We start from the raw sequence: 25,262 nt of genomic DNA, 5'->3' as shown, positions 1-25,262 counted from the left end.
TCTGCTTCTGTCGGCTGAGCACCACGATATACTGCTACACTAGAATTATACTCACGGCTCGTATCCACGCCAGACTCAGATGCCGTAGATTGCTGTAGCGGTGCCGTCCGCCTCTACCAGGGATTATTTACCATATGTATGATCATGAATATAATAGCTTTATATCTTTATATATCCTTACATTGTACAGTCATACACTGTATATTCATACACACAAACATATTATTCTCCATTCACCCACCGTACAGTCATACCCAGGCACACACACGCAACATGGTGAATCAGCTCTGTGCACACACAATATAAGGTATTAAAAGCACATGAGCAGATTGCCCCCAGCCCCACACTAGACCACCTGCTACAATGAAGTACAATGAAGTCTTCCCATCCTGACCAATAGTGGCTGATGCCTTTGCCACCCCCACCCGCAGCTCCACTCCTGCCAGGCTGCGATGACGTTTCAGCAGGAGAGATGCTGCGTCCAGGTCCCGCCTGCTGCTGCTGCTGTCCCTTTAAGACGAGGCAGTGAGCGGAGCTGGAGGAGCAGAGAGCTCAGCACTGAGCAGCCGATCCCTCTCACCAGCCTGGATGCAACTTCTCTCAACACAACTAGACTGAAGCAACTTTCCTGCTGCTGCTGCGGAGATCCGGGATTCATCGTAGGGATCTGCCCGGGACGATTCCACAATACAAAGCCGGCAGTCCCGCGCGCTGTGTGCAGCCCTGGTGGTCGGCATGGTCCTCCTGATCGCCGGGATTATTGGCTTTCTGGCTTTTGCTGCAGGCAACACGATCAAGAAGCAGGAGAGCAGCGGGGAGCGCTTTGTGTGCACTGCTCTGCCCCCCGATGCCACCCCGGGGTGCCCCATGCCAGGCTTCACCGGCTCCCCGGAAGACGAGCTCCGGGCCACCGTCCTCCAGCTCCGGGAGACCATCCTGCAGCAGAAGGAGACCATAGGCAGCCAGAAGGAGACCGTCAGGGAGCTGACTGCCAAGCTGAGCCGCTGCGAGACCCTGGCGGAGGATGGCAAGCATGGCAGCTGGAAGAAAGTGTCCGGGAAGAGCGGGGGGAAGGACACGATGGGGGATCTGCCCCGGGACCCCAGCCAGGTGATCGAGCAGCTCAGCCGCACCATGCAGACCCTCAAAGACCGGCTGGAGAACCTGGAGGTGAGGGCGGGAGAGTTACTAGTGATCACTGAGGGCATGGGGAGGGTACAGCGCCGGGTACATGAGGGTACAGCGCCGGGTACATGAGGGTGAGGGCGGGAGAGTTACTAGTGATCACTGAGGGCATGGGGAGGGTACAGCGCCGGGTACATGAGGGTGAGGGCGGGAGAGTTACTAGTGATCACTGAGGGCATGGGGAGGGTACAGCGCCGGGTACATGAGGGTGAGGGTACAGCACCGGACACATGAGGGTGAGGGCGGGAGAGTTACTAGTGATCACTGAGGGCATGGGGAGGGTACAGCGCCGGGTATATGAGGGTGAGGACGGGAGAGTTACTAGTGATCACTGAGGGCATGGGGAGGGTACAGCGCCGGGTACATGAGGGTGAGGGCGGGAGAGTTACTAGTGATCACTGAGGGCATGGGGAGGGTACAGCGCCGGGTACATGAGGGTGAGGGTACAGCACCGGACACATGAGGGTGAGGGCGGGAGAGTTACTAGTGATCACTGTGGGCATGGGGAGGGTACAGCGCCGGGTACATGAGGGTGAGGGCGGGAGAGTTACTAGTGATCACTGAGGGCATGGGGAGGGTACAGCGCCGGGTACATGAGGGTACAGCGCCGGGTACATGAGGGTGAGGGCGGGAGAGTTACTAGTGATCACTGTGGGCATGGGGAGGGTACAGCGCCGGGTACATGAGGGTACAGCGCCGGGTATATGAGGGTACAGCGCCGGGTATATGAGGGTACAGCGCCGGGTACATGAGGGTGAGGGCGGGAGAGTTACTAGTGATCACTGAGGGCATGGGGAGGGTACAGCGCCGGGTACATGAGGGTACAGCGCCGGGTATATGAGGGTACAGCGCCGGGTATATGAGGGTACAGCGCCGGGTACATGAGGGTGAGGGCGGGAGAGTTACTAGTGATCACTGAGGGCATGGGGAGGGTACAGCGCCGGGTACATGAGGGTGAGGGCACAGCACCGGACACATGAGGGTGAGAGTACAGCACCGGACACATGAGGGTGAGAGTACAGCACCGGACACATGAGGGTGAGAGTACAGCACCGGACACATGAGGGTGAGAGTACAGCACCGGACACATGAGGGTGAGAGTACAGCACCGGACACATGAGGGTGAGAGTACAGCACCGGACACATGAGGGTGAGAGTACAGCACCGGACATATGAGGTAATGCTCAGCTCCCATTCATGAGGATTAGAGGGGAGAAGGAGCAGCGCACGGGTGGAGGAGTCAGTGAATGCCGGAGCTCAGCACCAGGGACAGCGCACACAGCCGGGGCGGGCGGGGGGTGAGGGGCAGGAGAGGGGGGGGGGGGGTGAGGGGCGGGAGAGGGGGGGGGGTGAGGGGCAGGAGAGGGGGGGGGGGTGAGGGGCAGGAGAGGGGGGGGGGGGTGAGGGGCAGGAGAGGGGGGGGGGGGGTGAGGGGCAGGAGAGGGGGGGGGGGTGAGGGGCAGGAGAGGGGGGGGGGTGACATATGGAGGGAGCTGGGTTCCTGCACTGTATTAGTTAGTGAATCATTTGGTGAAGAAGCAACAATCCTATAGAACAGAGTTTATAGTATGGAAATAATAAATAAATATGTTTGTCAGCTTCAACCAGGGAAGATGATAAATCCATCAGTCTATCCATCTTCTATCTAAAATCTATCTACAAGTGGTACCTCGGTTTAAGAGCATTTTGATTTAAGAGCTCACAGTTTTTCAAAAATGTGACTTGGTGTAAGAGCATTGCTTTGGTTTAAGAGCTCCCTGTACTGGGTGGGAGGGGGAGTGGAGGAGGGACATGGTCTGTATAGCGGGGTCTACAGCTCTGTACTCTGACCCAGGAAGTCTCCCTTACCTGCCAAATCATAGCGGATCCACTTCAGGCTGGGGCTCACATCAGGGGACAGGACTGTGGAGGTAATCTCTCCATAGCTGTAACCCCTCTCTCCCCGGACAGAGAGTGCTGCATGTATGTGCCCACATCTGTCCTGCTCATTCCTTCATGCTCCCTGCATTACCTGTCCGCCCTTGTGTTTCCCATCCTCTCCATTACTGTACAGTAACTTATAATATCACATATTCTGCTGTTTCTGAATGTTTGTTTCATCTGTTTTACATGTTATTCAGAATAATAAATCATTATTTTTGGGGTGTAGAACCAATTGTCTGCATTTCTATGATTTCTTATGGGAAAATTTGCTTTGGTTTAAGAGTGGATTTGGATTACAAACACAGTCCCGGAACTAATTATGCTCGTAATCCAAGGCACCACTGTATTTAGCTCTTATCTCTCTCTCTCTCTCTATCTATCTATCTATCTATCTATCTATCTATCTATCTATCTATCTATCTCCTATCTATCTCCTATCTATCTATCTATCTATCTATCTATCTATCTATCTATTATCTATCTCCTATCTATCTATCTATCTATCTATCTATCTGTCTATCTATCTATTATCTATCTCCTATCTATCTATCTATCTATCTATCTATCTATCTGTCTATCTCCTATCTATCTATCTATCTATCTATCTATCTATCTATCTATCTCCTATCTATCTATCTATCTATCTATCTATCTATCTATCTATCTCCTATCTATCTATCTCCTATCTATCTATCTATCTATCTATCTATCTATCTATCTATCTATCTATCTCCTATCTATCTATCTATCTATCTATCTATCTATCTCCTATCTATCTATCTATCTATCTATCTATTATCTATCTCCTATCTATCTATCTATCTATCTATCTATCTATCTATCTATCTATCTATCTATCTATCTATCTCCTATCTATCTATTATCTATCTCCTATCTATCTATCTATCTATCTATCTATCTATCTATCTATCTATCTATCTCCTATCTATCTATCTATCTATCTATCTATCTATCTATCTATCTATCTATTATCTATCTCCTATCTATCTATCTATCTATCTATCTCCTATCTATCTATCTATCTATCTATCTATCTATCTATCTATCTATCTATCTATCTACATAGAGTGTATGATATTATCAGATGTAGCTACAATTACACAGCCTCCACATTAACCACTTATGTACTCTGTACTTTATAGCTTTTTTAGTAGTAGTACTTGCTATATTATTATTATTATTATTATTATTATTATTATTATTATTATTATTATTATTATTATTATTATTATTATATTACAAAGACATAAACCACTATGCAAAACTGCTTATTGTACCTATTTCTGGTGTATGAGCACAACTTAACCAATAGGTGAATCCCTCTGTATGTAGTATATGGGTGTGTGGAGCATTGTGATGGGCTGGGGCTCATTTTCCCACACATGTAATCTGCAGCTGAAATGTTGCTGTGCCTGTGTATTACCTGTGTCTGTGTATCACCTGTGCCTGTGTTTTACCTGTACCTGTGTATTACCTGTGCCTGTGTATTACCTGTGCCTGTGTATTTTCTGTGCCTGTGTATTGTCTGTGCCTGTGTATTACCTGTGTCTGTGTATCACCTGTGCCTGTGTATTACCTGTGCCTGTGTATTACCTGTGCCTGTGTATTACCTGTGCCTGTGTATTTTCTGTGCCTGTGTATTATCTGTGCCTGTGTATTACCTGTGCCGTGTATTACCTGTGCCTGTGCATTATCTGTGCCTGTGTATTATCTGTGCCTGTGTATTACCTGTGCCGTGTATTACATGTTCATGTGTATTACCTGTGCCTGTGTATTACCTGTGCCTGTGTATTACCTGTGCCTGTGTATTATCTTTGCCTGTGTATTGCCTGTGCTTGTGTATTACCTGTGCCTGTGTATTACCTGTGCCTGTGCATTATCTGTGCCTGTGTATTATCTGTGCCTGTGTATTACCTGTGCCGTGTATTACATGTTCATGTGTATTACCTGTGCCTGTGTATTACCTGTGCCTGTGTATTACCTGTGCTTGTGTATTATCTGTGCCTGTGTATTACCTGTGCCTGTGTATTACCTGTGCCTGTGTATTACCTGTGCTTGTGTATTATCTGTGCCTGTGTATTACCTGTGCGTGTGTATTACCTGTGCCTGTGTATTACCTGTACCTGTGTATTACCTGTGCCTGTGTATTACCTGTGCCTGTGTATTATCTGTGCCTGTGTATTACCTGTGCCTGTATATTATCTGTGTATATAGCTATATGGGGTGTGCACAGTGAGAGGCTGGGTTTACACACAGTAAATTTCAGTCAGTATTTGTTCAGTATTTTGCAACCTCAGGCTATGTTCACACTGCGTATGATTCCGTCTGCAGTTCGTACGCCGGCGTACATGTGCGGCTGAAACTACGGGCGTGGGAAAAATCGACATGCGACCGGATGCGTACGCACCGCGAACATACGCCCGTAGTACAGTTATGCTTCCATAGCTTGTTTCGAAGCGATCTGAGGCAGGTCATTTACTTGGAAATCTTCGCCCAGCCCAATAACTCACAGAACCTTTTGGATCCAAAAATCAGGTTCAATTTGGCTGAAATAAGTACTTTGTACGGGACCGCATGGAAATCAACGGCCGTGAGTTCGAACATTTCCGTCCTCAAACAATGGTCTTGTTCATTTTTCACGGCGCCATATACGATCCGGTCGTAAGTTCATACATAGTGTGCACTGTGTGGGCGTATATCGTATACTTTCAAGTGAACGCATCAACCTCAAAACTTTGTGCGTATATTCGCGGTTCGCACTATGCGCGGAAATATACGTAGTGTGAACCTAGCCTCAACCAGGAGTGGATTGAAAACACAGAAAGGCTCTGTCCACACAATGTTGTAATTGAGTGGATGGCCGCCATATAACGGTAAATAACGGCCATTATTTCAATATAACAGCCGTTGTTTTAAAATAACAGCAAAAATTTGCCATTAAATGGCGGCCATCCACTCAATTACAACATTATGTGAACAGAGCCTTTCTGTGTATTCAATCCACTCCTGGTTTTGGTTGCCATATGAGGACCACAATACTGCCTGAAATATACTGTGTGTGAACATGGCCTGAATCTGTAAGAACTAGCTGCAAGTCTCCATTAACCCAACATCTTATAAGAAAAGTATGAACAATTGACTTCTTATGCAGTTATATCTGCCATAGCCCAGCACCCTAGTTCTCCTTATGGATATGCACCCAGCACCCCATCTTACAGCAGCTCCATATTGACCATGACAGCAGTTTAGGAGGAAAGGGACCCCAAAGTAGTTGTTTGCATAACATCAGAATAGTATAGCTATTATCACTTTAAGCATTATGTAACTTAGGGCAAATAATAGCCAATAGTTCCCCTGTTACACATTGATTTATTCCAATGTAACTCCAGAGCGTCAGCTCTGCATCGGTTCTGCATATATCAGAGCCACACATGAAGCTGCTGACATAGGGCGGCTCAGGATACCGCCATGCTGTGCTGTGTACTCATTATTTTCATCAAGCTTCTTACTCCATTGGGTATAGTGAATTCCCAGAGAGTGACATAGCTGTTTCACAATGTCTTCTAGAATTAGCAGAACATGATAATCTATGGCACATTCACACATGGAGGAATGTGAGGCCATATTGCACGTCTCCCGCCTCTTGATGTATACATATATAGCAGAGATTGGTCACTTTACAGCTCCTTCACATAAATGATGTCATTCTCCAATGCCCTCTCAGGATCAATTCCTCATTGATGTTAAGATCTCTGCTTGTTGTCACTCAGTATGACCCTTCGTGGTTTAGCACCTGCCCTAGCTATGCATTGACCACCCAGGTGCTGCAGTACTGCTCTGTAAGAAGCCATTCACATGTGGTATGAAGATGAACATGGAGATTTGGAGGGATTCTATGCCATGACTCCTAGATCTTGAACACTGTGAGGAATTGCCTATAGCAAAATATTAAAGTGTTAGTTTCAAATCAACTGGTGTCAGAAAGTGCCAAAGATTTGTTATTTACTTCTATTAAAAAATCTCAAGTCTTCCAGTATTTATCAGCTGCTGTATGTCCTGCAGGAAATGGTGTATTCTTTCCAGTCTGGAGAGCAGGAGAGGTTTTCTATGGGGATTTGCTACTGCTCTGGACAGTTCCTCACATGGGCAGAGGTGGCAGCAGAGAGCAGTGTGTCAGACTGGAGAGAAAACACTGCTCCCTGCAGGACATACAGCGGCTGATAAGTACTGGAAGACTGGAGATTTTTTTTAAATAAAAGTACATTACAAATCTCTGGCACTTTCTGGCACCAGTTGATTTGAAAGAAAAAAAGAAGTTGGGGAACAACCCCTTTAACCACTTCAATTACTGTAAATTACTTTGCTAAAATGGTTATGCTTCTTTAAAATAATGCAGCCCGTCGCTATGAGTGATGTCAGATGCTATCCCCCCCTCCCCCCCCAGCTTAGCTCTGCTACATTTGTATCTCTAATGTCTATAATGGTGTCAACAAGCAATCCGAGCTAATAAAAGAAATAGGATCCTTATTTAGGCTTCCAATAAGAGGATACATTTATGCTTCATTGTGGCACATAAAGGGTCAAGTCTTTGCCTGCAGGGGGCTGCCAAGAACCAGATGAAGGGAGAATTGGGAATTTGGATACCCAACCTGTCCATCAGATGCCTAATTGATTTGTCTTTTTTTTGTTCTAGCATCAATTGAGATCCAACGTGTCGTATTCGGCTCTCCCTAGTGATCTGCGAGAGATGCTTCAGAGGAGGCTGGGGGACCTGGAGCATCAGCTGCTAAACAAAGTGGCAGAACTGGAAGATGAGAAGTCATTGCTGCATAATGAGAGCGCAGCACATAGGCACAGGACCGAGTCTGCTCTCTCTGCTCTTCTGGAGAGAGTCAACGAGCTGGAGAAAGGTAATACCTGCCCTCATGGAAAGAGTCTCAGTATAAATATCTGAAGAGGCTTTATCACATTATAACCGAACATACAATTTACGATGGATGGATGGATGATAGATGGTAGGATAGATAGATAGATTATAGATAGATAGATAGATAGATAGAGTATATAAGATAGATAGGAGACAGATAGATAGATAGATAGATAGATAGATAGATAGATAGATAGATAGATAGATAGATAGATAGATGTAGAAAAGTCCACAGCACTCCAGATGTATGCCAAAATCGTGAGGTGGTTTATATTCAAAAGAACATGTAGAAATTAACAGCAAACACAAGCTTGTGTTTGCTGTTAATTTCTACATGTTCTTTTGAATAAACCACCTCACGATTTTGGCATACATCTGGAGTGCTGTGGACTTTTCTACATTTATCTACATTTGGTCAGTGGTCTCTGACCTGGATCTGCTGGCACCCGCTACTACCTGCAGGCAAAGTGCTGCTGGAACTTTTTTATTTAGATAGATAGATAGATAGATAGATAGATAGATAGATAGATAGATAGGAGATAGATAGATAGGAGATAGATAGATAGATAGATAGGAGATAGATAGAAGATAGATAGATAGATAGATAGATAGATAGATAGATAGATAGATAGATAGATAGATAGATAGAGAGATAGGAGATAGATAGATAGATGATAGATAGATAGATAGGAGATAGATAGATAGATAGATAGATAGATAGATAGATAGATAGGAGATAGATAGATAGATAGATAGATAGATAGATAGATAGATAGATAGATAGGAGATAGATAGATAGATAGATAGGAGATAGATAGATAGATAGATAGATAGATAGATAGATAGATAGGAGATAGATAGATGATAGATAGATAGATAGGAGACAGATAGATAGATAGATAGATATGAGATAGATAGCCAGATAGATAGATAGATACGAGATACATAGATAGGAGATAGATAGATAGATAGATGATAGATAGATAAATAGATATAGTATAAATTTAGCAAGAGCAGCACAACTTGTTGTAGGAGGGTGCCCGCAGGTGGTCTTGACCAAGACTTCCACAATATATCAAAAGGATCGCCTACAGCACTCCAGATAAGTTGAAAATTCAAAAATATTTATTCCATGATGGTGCAGCACAGCATACAAGTCAAAGTGCGACGTTTCAACGACCTTCCGTCGTCTTTTTCAAGCGTGACTCACAGAAAACAACAGACCTCTTTATACATGTGTGGTAATTAGTGTAGGGACATGATTGGTGCACAGGTATTGGATTGATCAGAGTTTGACAAGCAAACACAATGTGAATACATTCTAAGTGTATAATACACTTTTTGTATTATACACTTAGAATGTATTCACATTGTGTTTGCTTGTCAAACTCTGATCAATCCAATACCTGTGCACCAATCATGTCCCTACACTAATTACCACACATGTATAAAGAGGTCTGTTGTTTTCTGTGAGTCACGCTTGAAAAAGACGACGGAAGGTCGTTGAAACGTCGCACTTTGACTTGTATGCTGTGCTGCACCATCATGGAATAAATATTTTTGAATTTTCAACTTATCTGGAGTGCTGTGGGCGATCCTTTTGATAGATAAATAGATAGATAGATAGATAGATAGATACGAGATACATAGATAGGAGATACATAGATAGATAGATAGATGATAGATAGATAAATAGATAGATAGAAGATAGATATGAGATAGATAGATAGATAGATAGATAATAGATAGATAGATAAATAGATAGATAGAAGATAGATATGAGATAGATAGATAGAAGATAGATATGAGATAGATAGATAGATAGATAGATAGATAGATAGATAGATAAATAGCCAGATAGATAGATAGACTATTCGAACAAATATTCAATCCCATTATAGTCTATGGGAAAAAAAGTTTGAGGCACTTGGAAAACAAAATTCGACCACTTGGAGGTCACCAAGTCCCCCATGAAACCTCCCTAAACAATGCGAACACCTCCGGAATGACACTGGGACATTAGGGGGAGCATGCCACAGTATAATGCCACTCTCTGCAGTTACGAAGGAAAAATATTTGCAAACGCTTTACGAATGTTTAGGGCAATGTTCACATATTTCCTTCGTATTTCGTGCGCCGTGTTACATACATGATTCCAATGTGCGTCTGTAGAGCGTCACGTTATTCGTGCTTATCACGCATGACGCTGTACGAACTCTAGGCCGCAGCAGAGCAGAGATTAGGCAACTGGCACTATAGGTATCACATGCCCTTAGTGGGCTAATGCAGGGACACTATAAGTCACTTGTACACACAGGGTACTGGAATGAATACACCTGCTGCTGCTGCTGTTATATCATCTACACTCACCGGCCACTTTATTAGGTACACCTGTCCAACTGCACGTTACCACTTAATTTCTAATCAGCCAATCACATGGCAGCAACTTGCATTTAGGCATGTAGACATGGTCAAGACAATCTCCTGCAGTTCAAACCGAGCATCAGTATGGGGAAGAAAGGTGATTTGAGTGCCTTTGAACGTGGCATGGTTGTTGGTGCCAGAAGGGCTGGTCTGAGTATTTCAGAAACTGCTGATCTACTGGGATTTTCACGCACAACCATCTCTAGGGTTTACAGAGAATGGTCCGAAAAAGAAAAAACATCCAGTGAGCGGCAGTTCTGTGGGCGGAAATGCCTTGTTGATGCCAGAGGTCAGAGGACAATGGGCAGACTGATTCGAGCTGATAGAAAGGCAACAGTGACTCAAATAGCCAACCGTTACAACCAAGGTAGGCAGAAGAGCATCTCTGAACGCACAGTACCTCCAACTTTGAGGCAGATGGGCTACAGCAGCAGAAGACCACACCGGGGGCCACTCCTTTCAGCTAAGAACAGGAAACTGAGGCTACAATTTGCACAAGCTCATCGAAATTGGACAGTAGAAGATTAACGTTGCCTGGTCTGATGAGTCTCGATTTCTGCTGCGACATTCGGATGGTAGGTTCAGAATTTGGCGTCAAAAACATGAAAGCATGGATCCATCCTGCCTTGTATTAACGGTTCAGGCTGGTGGTGGTGGTGTCATGGTGTGGGGAATATTTTCTTGGCACTCTTTGGGCCCCTTGGTACCAATTGAGCATCGTTGCAACGCCACAGCCTACCTGAGTATTGTTGCTGACCATGTCCATCCCTTTATGACCACAATGTACCCAACATCTGATGGCTACTTTCAGCAGGATAATGCGCCATGTCATAAAGCTAGAATCATCTCAGACTGGTTTCTTGAACATGACAATGAGTTCACTGTACTCCAATGGCCTCCACAGTCACCAGATCTCAATCCAATAGAGCATCTTTGGGATGTGGTGGAACGGGAGATTCGCATCATGGATGTGCAGCCGACAAATCTGCGGCAACTGTGTGATGCCATCATGTCAATATGGACCAAAATCTCTGAGGAATGCTTCCAGCACCTTGTTGTATCTATGCCACGAAGAATTGAGGCAGTTCTGAAGGCAAAAGGGGGTCCAACCCCTTACTAGCATGGTGTACCTAATAAAGTGGCCGGTGAGTGTATTTCTTAGCACTGAGAAGTGCTTTGGATTCAAAGATGACTTTTTCGCTGGATCTTAGCCCTGAAAAGGACTTTTGGGTTCTGTATTAAGTGTACCTAACCGAAACACTATTAAAACCTATCTCTCCATGCTCGAAGAACTCTCCCTGACTAGGTTGAAAGCTCATCTGCAGTCGAGAGGCGGAAGTCAATTATTAAATATTCGAGGTCATGTGGTTCAGCCATCCAATGAAGGTAGACGCCGTTTTCGCGCTGTGTGCGTACTCCCAGGGTCCCTCGCGGCCTCCCTGCATGGTGATTGGATTTTTAAAAAGTTCCAAGTGCGATGGGAGGGCTTTCGAATGTTTCCCATGTATTTGTCACATTATTCGATTGAATTCAAATCTTACGAATACCGCAATATTCGATCGAATACCTACTCGATTGAATCGTATTTGATAATCTCTACTCTCAACTGATATAAATAGCTCTACTACTACTACTACTACTACTTCCATACAACATACATGAGGACTATCATGGGGACATGTTATCTTCTAATATTAGAGATACTGTATACACTGAAGGTCTTATACACCTCAAACAAGGTCACTGTATTATTAGGTTATAGCACTTGTTGTAAAGTACTGGTTGTAAAAAACTGAGTTGCCATAGCAAACTGTGACGTGTGTATGAAAGTCGCAGCCCGTAGCGTTGTGAGACCCAGAGCCCCAGGTCATGAATTCAGGAATAGGTTTGCTGGACATGGAAATCCTCCAGGCCCAGAAAACCAAAGACTGCCTTAGGCACTTTAAGTTGTTGGTACTAAGTAATGAATGAGAAGGATAAGAGCTGTGTGCATCATATTCTAATACCTGTATACCTAGATATGCGCAGACAATATGCAAACGCATCTGTAAAGTTACAATGTCTGGTATACTAATAGTAATACCACTATACTATACATTTATAGTTTACTGTACTGTAACACATTATGGGACATGTATGAAAAGGCGTAAATGCCTTTTTTAGGTGCAGATGGGGCAGATCGGCGTAAAAATATTTGCAAATCGTATTCTTGCGAATATTTTTTACGCATCTGCCCCATCTGCACCACCTCTGTGTGCGCTGCATTTATAATTTTTCCGATGCTGGCATAGGTTTCAAAATTTTCGCAAGGACGGGCTTCGTGCGATCGGGATTTATGTAGAGGCTGTGCGCCTCTACATAAATCCACTGAGCTCCGGAGCTGCGGGGACATTTGTAAGCCCGGCGTAAAAAAGCCGGACTTCATTAATGTTCCCCATTGTGTTCCACACATCACATGACCAGGGTAGTAGGGAAACAGCACAATACAGAGGAATAGTTATGGGGGATGCGGGTGTTGAATAAAGCAGACATGTCAGTGGGTGGACATGTCCTCTTTAACACACAGTTTATAAGGTTGATAGAGGACAAGGAGTTCATCAAGTCCAACCTATAACCCAATTGTCTTGATCCAAAGCAAGGCAGAAAACCATTATAGAGGGGGATGCATGTTGCCCTATACCAGCGGAAAAAATCTTTCCCAACTCCAAAATATGGAAATCTGAGTAAACCTCTGGGTCAGTGTCTTTCCCAAATCTATTAACTGGCAATAACTTTTATACAATATTATATCAAGGTCCTACTGAATATGTACATTTAAGCAACTGTTACTACATTAGGCTAAGTTCACACTACGTAAGTTTCGTAATAATCATGGCCATTGTAACAACGGCCGTGATTACTACGAAACTTACGTAGTGCTTCCTTCTAAGGAATCCTGGACGGAGTGTATACAAATCCCGGGATCTGTACTGTGCTTACAGTAAAGAATCCCTGTCTGTACTGCTCTTACGGTAAAGAACCCCTGTCTGTATTGTTCTTACAGTAAAGAACTGCTGTCTGTATTGTTCTTACAGTGAAGAACTGTTGTCTGTACTGCGCTTACAGTAAAAAAACCCTGTCTGTATTGTTCTTACAGTGAAGAACTGCTGTCTGTATTGTTCTTACAGTGAAGAACTGTTGTCTGTACTGCGCTTACAGTAAAAAACCCTGTCTGTATTGTTCTTACAGTAAAGGACAGCTGTGTGTATTGTTCTTACAGTAAAGAATCCCTGCCTGTACTGCTCTTACAGTAAAGAACCCCTGTAATACATACTACTTCCAATGCCGCAAATGTAATTAATAGTACTAGCAAATGCACATTTCATATACTATACTATAATATAGCTACTACTACAACATCCATAATTTAATGTACATTTTATATACTAATCCATATACTACTGCTACTGTAGGAACAACAAGAATTGATAGTACTAAAAATGTATGACATACGTATACTACCACTGCTGCAGAAAACATACCAATAAGATGGGATATAGTGGTTCATATATATAGTGTATATCATGTCATGTAGTACGTTATAACTGTTGCAGCATACTGTATATGATGGTAATAACAATGTATCGTGTACTAATAAATACACTATCACCACTTTCAATGTATAGAACTGATAGAGCTGTCATGGTTTCATATACTAGAATATCTAGCATTATTTTTCAGGGAAATATAAATGGCCAATATCTGTCTGCTTCCATGTTCTACAGAACAATAGCACCAACAAGACACTATATTCTGCTATTGTGGTGTATAAGAATCATGTGGGTGTATAGTGTATTACTAACATTCCTGCCTGTGACTGTGAGAGTATGAATAATGCAGCAATGTAGCAGCACATGATGTAGACCTTATGGTGCTGAGTAACAATGTATCACACTAGTACTACAGTATATCAATCTGGTAGCACCGTCATGCACAGTATTGGTATTACAAAATATAATACCATATACTATGAGGACTACTACTACTTCTTAAAGGAGAAGTCCCATGAAACAACAACAAAAATATATATATATATGTATCACAGGCGGAGGGGGGGGGGTTGATGGTTGTGGGGTGGGAACATAATAAACTGAGGAAACTTACCCATCCTGTTCCCTGCCTTTCCAAACTCTGACAGCTGCTGGCATTCAGCAACTCCTGCTCTTTGTTGATGGATTGCCCACTCAGCCAATCAGTGACAAGGGTGGGACACCACTGCAGTCACTGACAGGCTGAGTGGGCGATCAATGAGCGGGGCTGTGACATTTCAGCAGTAGGAGCCAGGTATGTGACTTACCTGGATGCCTGCCGAAAACGCTATTGGGCATCTGTTGGAACCTGTTGGATATGTCAGTTTGGTGCGGCCGCTAGTCATTGAATAGCAGCCACACAAGCCTGACAGGTCACACAATGGAGAGTGCAATGTTATGGTGAATTGGGATGCGGGCTCACACGGATGTGCCCGCATCCTAATTCAGCACAAATGAAGATCATTTAGCTGGAGTACAGGCTGGGATGGTCTTCACTGACACCGGCTGCTCTGTGACCTGTTTCACGTAGTGTGAACTCGGCCTTAAGTGTATCTGTCATGACGGCCTAGATCAGCATCGAGTTCCTCTCTTCATTCAGAAATTCAGGTCTCCATGGATACTGACACTCAATGAGACCATAATGCCCATAATTGGATCAAAATGGGGGGCACGTGCATTATGGTCTTGTTGCTTGTTCATATCTATGGAGACCCAAACTTCCAGATGAGGAGATGAAGTCACCGCTAATCCAGCAGTGGGCCGCCATTATCACAGGTATACTTTAGAAAACCAGTAGAGATGAGCATACTCACAGTAAGTTCAGGTTCGTGTGAACCCAAACTTACTGTAAGTTCGCTCATCTGTAAAAAAAACAAAAAAACAAAAAAAACCTTGTTGCCCATAGCAACCTGAGCTCTGATTGGTTGCTATTGACAACTAGGCCGGCTTTTCTGTTGGTAAGTGATGCCTGTTGTATAATGATGTATGCCGAGCGCTGGTTGTTGTGATATCAGAGTATGAGGGAGATAAAAGCATTGGCGCGTTACTTAGTGTACTGTAAAGTGCCTTTGATCTGCTATAATAGAGGATTATGTTTCTGGAAGGAAGACAAATTAGATTTTCCATTTTAAGGAATATTTAAGAACATTTAATCGCTGTATAACACATGGAAGATTAGATATATGAAGCGTCAGGAAGCAGAAGGTTGATGTTTCCATCTATATGATTATAGGAAGTATAAGCAGGGTGTATGGGCGCTGGCAATTCAGAGATGTTATGTAAGGATAAGAGCAGGAAAAGTGGGCAGCTTGGGCCCTAGTCACGTTTTGGGGCTATGTTGCTTGTAAATGTTGGTATTTAGCGGAATATTAACTTGGGGGTCTAGTATACTGATTTGTAGACTTTCTTAGCTCTATTAAAGGGATACTCCTGAGAAAAATTTATTGGTGGGCTCTGCTGCCACCTCTGTCTGTGACAGGATCTGTCCAGAGCAGTAGTTAATCCCCATAGAAAACTTCTACTGCTCTGGACAGTTCCTGACATGGACAGAGGTGGCAGCAGAGAGCACTGTGTCAGACTGGAGAGAATACACAGGACATACAGCAGCTGATATGTACTGGAAGACATGAGATTTTTTAAAAAGAAGTAATTTACAAATTTATATAACTTTCTGACACTGGCTGATTTAAAAAAACATTTTTTGCAGAAGTACCCCTGTAATGTCTTAAGGTGCCCTGCGGTATAGTTTAATGTAGCTTGACGGGATGCTATCTGTAATCTGTGGTTCACTGCAAAACAGCAATATAAGTGATGAATGGCTGAGAGAAGAGTGAGGATAGAATATAATATAATCCCACCCTCTCTTACCCTTCCTTAAAGTTGTGTTGTTCCCTACATGGGTCAGTCTGCCTTGGAGCATATGGAACATAACAGATGGCAGTGGGCATAGCTATACTACTGGTTTGCAGTTATATACACAAACACCTATGATATCTCATATGTAGATGTAATATCTCATATCTAAGATGTAATACACCTACTATAGGCTTCTGTGGGACCCTACTGCTATCTGATTTTGAATTGATATGGCGGCACATTGAGTGTAATATCATAAAAAGACATCATACGGAGCCCTTTAAAGTACCATACAGTTTTTGGAATTGTCAGAATGCAGTAACTATATACTAGCAGCAATTCATTGTCCATAGGACCAAAAGGGCTTATATGTTGAAATCCAACGTGCCTGGTTCCACTTTCCCTCAATATAAGCCATAAAGAAGGAGTTATCAGGCCTCCCCATACATGTGAGTTTGTTGGCCTATCCCACCATAAATTAGCAGCACATGCACATTCAATAAGCTCTGTTGGCCTATTCTCTATTCTGCTTCCATATTCATATTCATGCATGTAGAGGTTTTTTTATATATATATATATATATATATATATATCTATATCTCGAACTGGCTGAACTTAAGTACATTTTGTCTTCCCCTTGTGTATTCTGGCAGGGAGCAGTGCATTTAAATCACCGGATGACTTCAAGGTTTCTCTCCCACTTCGTACTAATTATTTGTATGGGAAGATTAAAAAGACTCTGCCCGAGCTCTTCGCTTTTACAATCTGTATGTGGTTGAAGTCCAGCGCATCCCCTGGTATTGGGACCCCATTCTCCTATGCTGTCCAAGGCCAAGCCAATGAGATAGTGCTGATTGAGTGGGGGAATCACCCTATTGAGCTCCTGATCAATGACAAGGTAGGTATCAGGCCTCTGTGAATGATCTGCTATCATGCTATCTGCTATCATGTTTGTAATATGTTTGTCTGACCAATTCCAGTCCAAGTATAGAGGAGCATGAGTGTCACTGTTGTTTTTTTTTTCAGAAATCAATAGTCCAGGCAATTTTAAGAAACTTTGTAATTGGGTTTATAAGGCAAATATGCCATCATCTGCATTCAAAAAGACTTTCCCCAGGCCCCCCCTCCTCTCTCTCATTCAATGCTCATTATCAGGAAATCTTGACTCTTTTACATCAGTTGAGCCCTGTGTAACCTATGGAGAGGGGAGGGGGGAGATTAGTCACCAGCAGAGAGCAGAGAACAAAGGATTACACAGCTGGACCTGTGTGAAAGCCTGCATTCAGAGGTCAGAGAGGTCAGGGCTGACTTCAGAGGAGATATCCCTGTGATGTAGCTGTAAATTAACTCTTTGTTGTCCTGTTTTTGTGCCTCATCTCCCTCCACCCCTCCCCTCCTCCATAGAGAACAATAAAGGCAGGGGGGAGAGCTTCAAACTGCTTTTTCATGATAAAAATGCATTTTACGGGTAATAAACCCAATTACAAAGTTTCTTAAAATTGCCTGTACTATTGATTTCTGCTAAAAAAAAAAAATAAAGTAAACGACAGTGACTTCAAAGCGACTCCATAGGTTTTTAAACAGTCAATACCAATGGGGTATTACTAAGCCTGATCATTAGTATCTATAGGGAACCCCTATAATCCTGCAGCACTGGGAAGCACCCAGGTTGATACTTGTACATGGCTTTGCGGTGCCATCAAGTTGATTTCATGTTACCCTGGAATATAATGTCTGGATTTTCCGGCTTTCTGGATGTATGATGATCTCTGTTCTCTTAGCTCTCCACATTACATCTTCACCAACACAAACTTCAAAGATGTCAGTCCTTCCCCCCTCCAGCTTTGGATCTATAAAGAATCACACACTGGAATCATTCATGGATCCATGTTTTTATGTCACCTAACAGGTTAACTTTATATGCTGCGCGCTGTGTAAAGCAATCTCTTGTCAGATAGATTTGTTTGCATAGTCCAGATAATGAACTGTATAATTTCCTTGCTATGCAATGTTTTTTTCAATGCTTATAAAGCGGGTAAACATATAGTCCCATGGTGTGTAGTAGTAATGTTGCTAGGAGACCCGCTGTACCATTCAGACAGTCGGGATTTTCACAGCTTGTCAGAAATGCATACAGATCTCACAAGCTGCTGTAAATTCAGGCTTCTCAAATATATTCCCAGCGCTGCCAGCATTTGTAAAGCACTTGATTGCTTCAGAGGAATCCGCAGCCCAATAACTAGGTGCGAGCCTCCAATTCTGGGATGAAATGGGAAGCTGCTGGACTGTTCTATGGAGAGGAGACTCATAGGCATCAGCAGGCAATGAGGAACAAATTGGTATACACTAAATACAATATCCATCATTGAAACCATATTGCCCCAAAGCAGCTAAAGTAACTCTCTAGGTAAATCTTTAATATACCATCTAACCACATTGTGTATGCAGCTCCTATGAAGACCTATTTGTTTCCATAGTCTCAGTGCACAAACTCCATTGTCTAGTGTTTACTTCAGGACCATAGATAAAGGCTCATAGGCCCTAATGCAAAATACTGGGCTCCCCCATGGACAACTTCACCTTATGGCCATTGGCTCATAACTTGTTAGCTGCAGCACTGGCCTCTAAGGCTGTGTAGTATATTAATATACAGCGCCCTAACAATTAGCTATAAAGCAGCCAGACATACATTGCCATATAGCGCTCAAACAAATAGTTTTAAACATCATCCAGATCTAGCACAGTGAAGGGTATTGTCTGTATCCCTGGTGTGGGCCTCCATAGTAATCTAGGGGTGTAAAAGGGTTAATGCCAATATTCCAAGTAATCTACCTCAGTGTAGGGTTATTGTCAGAACTGGATCCCTGATAGTCCAGGGCAGTGAAAATTTTAATTTTGAGGTTTTTGGAGAAGGTCAGTGAAAGGGTTAATGCCTTTTTGGCTACTCACCTTTCCGATCACCAATATTGCCTTTGCTATAACTTCCTGTTTCCTTTGTGCACTGATCATAAAGATGAATGTATGGAAGGGGTAGAGAGAACTGTGCAGCTGTACCTCTATGGCCACACAGGAAAATCTACAGTCAGGCAGGGAAGAGGGATTTTTATAATCATTAAGCAGAGGCTCAGTATTATGAAGTGGACCTCTGGGCCCCCATAGATTAGGGGACTGGTTGCAACTGGGACCTCTGAGACCTCTCTAGCTACACCACTGGTTTACTCTATCTAATAGGAGGGGTGGATATAAAGCTGTATATAAATTTATACAGCAGGCAGATGGAAAGGTTGGGAAAATAGGAAGTTGGAAAATGTAAATTTTTCGTCTTTTTGTGACTGGGAAATTGAAATACATTATTCATCCCAGGAGAGCTTCTTCTGTCAGAAACAAAAGGCAGGAGAAGTCTATAGCCCTGATCGCTGAGCTTACAAGAGAGAGGATTCAGGAATAGGTTTCCTGTTATGGCTTGAGGTACACTCCCATAGAGATGAATGGAGAGAGACTACATGTAGATTTACACCAAGCCAGCATAAGACCCTATTACATGGGCCGATATCATATCCTCTAATGGCGCCAGTGATCAGCCGATAAACAAGCAAATACTGGCTGATAGCTGGTTAAAGCAAAGGGCCATATGAACAATCTAGCGATTGATCGTGCAGCTCTTCCACATGATCATGGAGCCGTCTAATAGGTTTTGGCTATATTTACTGCTTGTAGACTGGTTGATCAATTGATCATTGACGTGTTGTATGGTGGAGAGCCCTCAATATGCCATGGCACTAGCCATTATTAGTTTTAGCTATTTAATTAACTATATTTGAGTATGAGGGGATGCTTATGAGAGTCATCATCCATGGAAAGTCAATAATATTACACAGCACAAGCCTTTTCCTGTAATTATATTGGATACATTAATAAGTTGCTAAAGCCTCACTTTCTTTTCCCTCCACAGGTGGCCCAGCTCCCGTTTTCTATTGGTGATGGAAAATGGCACCATATTTGCATCACATGGACAACCAGGGATGGAATGTGGGAAGCATATCTCGATGGCGTCAAACTGGGCTCTGGGGAAAACCTGGCCCCCTGGCACCCAATTAAACCAAATGGAATTCTTATTCTGGGCCAGGAGCAGGTGAGGACCAAGCGTAATTACGCCTTACACAACAGCCATCCTGATAAAACATACCGTACCTGAAGGCAGCATCTGCACAATCGTCACACCACTTCCAATGCTTTCCCTACAGCACTCAGGGGACCTATGTCCTTCTGTTGTTCCATATAAATAACTGGCCTGAACATTGTGTTGTTTTGAAAGAATGAAACCGATAATAATTCCAGTGGAACATTTCCCTGTATGGAATAGCTGGATGGAATTTTTTCAGATTTTATTGTGAATTGACACAGATACAGAACTGGACATATCTAACTCTTACGTATTAACCTGAATATTAGATTTTTGAGAACAAGGACAGCTTTAACCCGCACATAAGTTGAGATCGGAGGTTTAAAGGGGTTATCTCCTGAAGTCAACACTTTTCTATATATCCTATTTAGAGGGGGAGGCCAAACAATATGTGGCTCTCAAACTGGTGTAACTGACCTGAGGCTAAAATTTATGGCTGAATATAACTCTCCCTGACAAGAACTTCTAATTATGAGAGACTTCTGAAGCAGATTTTTTGGCTTTCATTTTGATGCAATTTTGGAGCCTTGGGCTTCAGATATTTCTAGTACAGTATATATAAGAATAGCTTATTCATAGTTTAAAGAAAAGCACAGTAAGTTACTTTATTATGTTAGTTTGTTGCTTTAGTTATGTTAGTATGTTGCTTTAAATAGGAAAATGAAATAGATAATAGAGGGTAGCCCCCCCCCTCCCTTAATTTAGCAGAAAGTGGGTGCAAAGAGAATCCCTTTCAGTCTGGAAGATCTAGCGATGTCTATGCGTTACAAAGATAGTCCATTCACTTAATTAGGAACTTGTAATGCTTTATTTCTCCTATGTAGGCAGTGCAGGAAAATAGAACGCTCAGTGTTGAGTCTTAACATTGAGACTTCCTGTAATCAGCTTATCATAAGGATCTCCTGATTGTGCAAATCATAGTAGAAATGTGTATAAAATGCAGTAGAAATTCTGTAAAACGCAATGTAGGCAGCATAAAAAACATTTCAGAGGGTGAACACGAATCAACATGGCTGAAAACTCTTACCTGCCACATGAGGTAAAACCGGTTATCACAAAATATACACAAAAACCTTCACATTAATAACAGCCTATACTGCACTATATAGTCATTTGGAGTTATTTTGAAAAATGCTTCAGTATCTAGATATTGCTGTTACATACTTCATTCTCTCTCATATTGTCCACCTCATGTGTTCAGTGCTGGTAGTCACACATGCTCAGTAGCTTAATCACCAATATTTAAAGAGAAAATCGAGATACGGGGAATCTACTTAAAGTGATGGGTGGAAGAGATATAGACAGATGTATGTCAGCTGTGATGCATATATGTGTTTTCTCACTCACTACAGTATATGCTTTCTATGAAACCGTGAACAGGAGCAGGGTCTCCTACCAAAGGCTGGAGTTCCTGCTCCTGCAAACTGCATGACTGCTCAGTAAACATTTACTCAATACTCAGCCCATCCAATGTGTATGGCTGTCCAGAGCTAAGTGGTTAATACTCTGCACCTGATCCAGGAAATGTTTACTGAGTAGTAAGGCATATATTGTATGCTATGCCACTCAGCATACACGAGCAGGGACACCTGCCTTTGACAGGAGTCCCTGCTCCCATACATAATTTTAGTGGTTTCCTATGCTGATAGTGTAGCACACATTCGCATTAATGCGGCCAATAGAGTTGAATGGAACACAGGTGATGGACCGCAAAAGACATGTAGATATATCAAGCTGTGGCCCTTCTAGGGGTTGGTTCAGAACCAACAAATATACAATAACACTACAACGAAAGAACGTCATTTCCACAATATTTGTCAGACTAACTGGCATCTCTTTCTTTTTTTCCCCTAAGGACACTGTTGGAGGAAGATTTGATGCCACTCAAGCTTTTGTCGGAGAATTGAGCCAGTTCAATATCTGGGATCGTGTCCTAAAGACGGAAGACATCGTCAATATAGCCAACTGTACCACCAACATGCCAGGAAACATTATACCATGGGTCGACAACAACGTTGATGTATTTGGAGGTGCAACAAAATTACCCCTAGAGCCATGTGAAGAACGTTCAATAGATTTATAGCCAAGACGTCCTTCCCTTAAGTGCCCTACTCTAAGGAGACAATCTCTCATGAGGTTACTTATCCTACAATGCACTTATTTGCTCAGATGATTTTTTTTTTTTTTAAACCCTTGACAAAACAGCTAGTTGTACCCGATGTGGAATTAAGCTCAAAGATGCCACCAGCTATCAGTGCATAAATCCAGAATCTGACAGCAGCACTTCTATAGGGAGCACACATGATACTGCTTCCTTACCGTAGCCATGAATTGTATTGTTTCTATATATGTGTATTCTAAGTCAGTTAAGTGTCCTTCAATGATCTTATTGGTATAAGACCATAAATTGCATTTGGTAGAGAGGTAATAGTGATATGGACATAACTAGTTGTGATGGGGAAGAACTGTAAAATGGCCATAGGATCAATGGCTATTTTGCATACCTACCCCTATGCAATCATTTTCCACCTGTTATGTCTATATCACTAGTACGATTGCAAAGTTACCATTTGCAACATAAAGTAACAATATACTATAAGAAATAATTATAAAATATACCTGAATGTGCATTTGTTTTATCCATATAGAATTCCCCATACATTACGGAGTCATCCTGCTCAGTTTTGGCCAGTCTGCCTCTGGATATATTCACTATAGCGTTGTTTTCATCCCTGTAGAAATCGCCTTTATTGACAATAGAATTACCCAGACATTTTGATAACATATAACATTATATATATATATATATATATATTTATTCAATTTAACTTTTCTCCAAATAATGTAAATAAACTACTTGGAGATGGAGGAGAAACAAATTTCTACTAATTTATACTGAGTATTTTTTTGCCAGAGCTGCTATGAAACAATATGTATAAAATATTATTAATGCACACGTGTAGTAAAATTTTTATGTTATTATAATACAATATGGAGAAAAATCTAATCTATAAAATAATCGAATTGTGAAAGAAACCAATCAAATATTGGCTCTTATTAGTCTGGGGCACATGACATAAATAACACCAATAAGCCAATATCTGATTGGCTCTGTTCCCTGCTAATTCAGAAATATGGAAGGGTTTGTCTGAGGTTAGAAAAAGGAGGTTGCTTTTATTGTGTCGGTCGTGTTCATGGGCTGGACATGCTGCAGTATCAGACACAGCCTGTGGACAGGAGTGGCACTGTTTCCGAAATTAAGTAGATGTTTCTATTCTAATCTTATGTAAATCCTGTAATATCTGATTATTTTGTGTCAATGAGCTTGAGCAATGAGCTTTCCTATATAATCAGACATGTTGCATGGTTTATAGTAATGGAGGCAAAAAGAAGGGACTCCAGTGATGAAGAGCCCCAGAACACCTTTTTCTATCTGGGATAGGCCTAGAATATGTCCTTCTCCACACTCTTTCCCTAAGCAATCTTCTATGTTTGATAATGATAATGTTTGATAAATGAGTTCATTTAAAGGGGTTATCCAGCCTTTAAAAAACTGTGGCCATTTTTTTCCAGAACCAGCATCTCTCTTGCCCTCAGTTTGGGTTCGGTTTTTGGAGTGATTAGAGCCAAATTGTAATACCATACACAACCTATGGACATGGGTGGTGCTATTTTGGAAGAAAACTATGGTTTTCTAAGCCTGGATAACCCCTTGAAGACACGGGTGTCCACTACAGTTTCTCAGAACCTACTATTAAAAGGGTTTAGATCAACCAGGCCTATTCTCTTTTCTAAAGGCTCCATACCAGCTGTAAGGCTTACCTCTAAGGCAGGGATGGGGAACCTTCGGCCCTTTAGCTGTTTCAAAACTACTGTTCCCATTATGCCTAGACCACTAAAATCACGCTTTGGCTGTCCAGGTATGGCGGAAATAGTAGTTTGGCAACAGTTAGAGAGAGGATGGTTCCCTAACTCTGTTCCATATGATTGATGCCTTCAATGTTCTAGAAAAAAATTCAAATTCATTCACTCCAATTTCTGTAATTTTCATTGATAGTTGGGGCTTTGATCAGTAGACCTTTGAGATATCCCTAATGTTATCAATGGAGTTGTCTGGCAGCAATATTTTATTTAGGGGCAGACTGGGTGCAAAAAGTATTTCTTACTTGCCTGACGCCCCACTGCTGCTAATCCGATACTTGCCTGGTTGACTTCCACTTCCTGGTCACATTTTATTATACAGGAAATAAAAGGAAATGCCTGCCTGCCAATCGCTGGCCATAGTGGTGACCCACCCCAGCCAGTGATTGGCTGAGAGGGTACTTCCTGTGTGTTCAGAAGAAACCCGGAGATCATCATGTGGAACCCAGTGAACATCCGAATGGCAGCATATTGCATTGGGGAGAGAAGCAATGCATACTTTTCACCCAGTTTGCCTCTTTTAAATGTAGAATTACTTTGCAGGACAACCCCTCTAATATCTAGTATTTAAAAAAAACAACCCTTTAAGCCATTTAAGCCAATGTTGGCTCCTGTTAAACCTGGACTTTACCAACAGAGTTGAATTACTGATTGGTGGCTATGGTTTGCCACACTATTTTGCACTTTTGGACATGTTCTTTAGTCTGTCTCCAAGAAACAGCCATATATCTAGAGCTACGTAGTCTATAGTAC

General features: G+C 42.5%; 1 protein-coding gene across 1 annotated transcript; it reads left to right on the top strand.

Annotated features, from left to right (window-relative positions):
* The first annotated feature begins 525 nt into the window (after positions 1-525).
* Positions 526-25,262, top strand: NPTX2 (neuronal pentraxin 2). Its single transcript, XM_069982014.1, has 5 exons — positions 526-1,170; positions 7,823-8,039; positions 17,059-17,303; positions 20,358-20,537; positions 22,444-25,262. Exons 1-5 carry the CDS (start codon positions 736-738, stop codon positions 22,669-22,671), a joined length of 1,305 nt encoding a protein of 434 aa, XP_069838115.1. The 5' UTR covers positions 526-735; the 3' UTR covers positions 22,672-25,262.

This window comes from Dendropsophus ebraccatus, chromosome 9 (genome assembly GCF_027789765.1).
Source record: "Dendropsophus ebraccatus isolate aDenEbr1 chromosome 9, aDenEbr1.pat, whole genome shotgun sequence".
Taxonomy (NCBI): domain Eukaryota; kingdom Metazoa; phylum Chordata; class Amphibia; order Anura; family Hylidae; genus Dendropsophus; species Dendropsophus ebraccatus.
The sequence above is the reverse complement of the archived record's forward strand: the minus strand, read 5'-3'. Positions and strand labels throughout refer to the sequence as shown.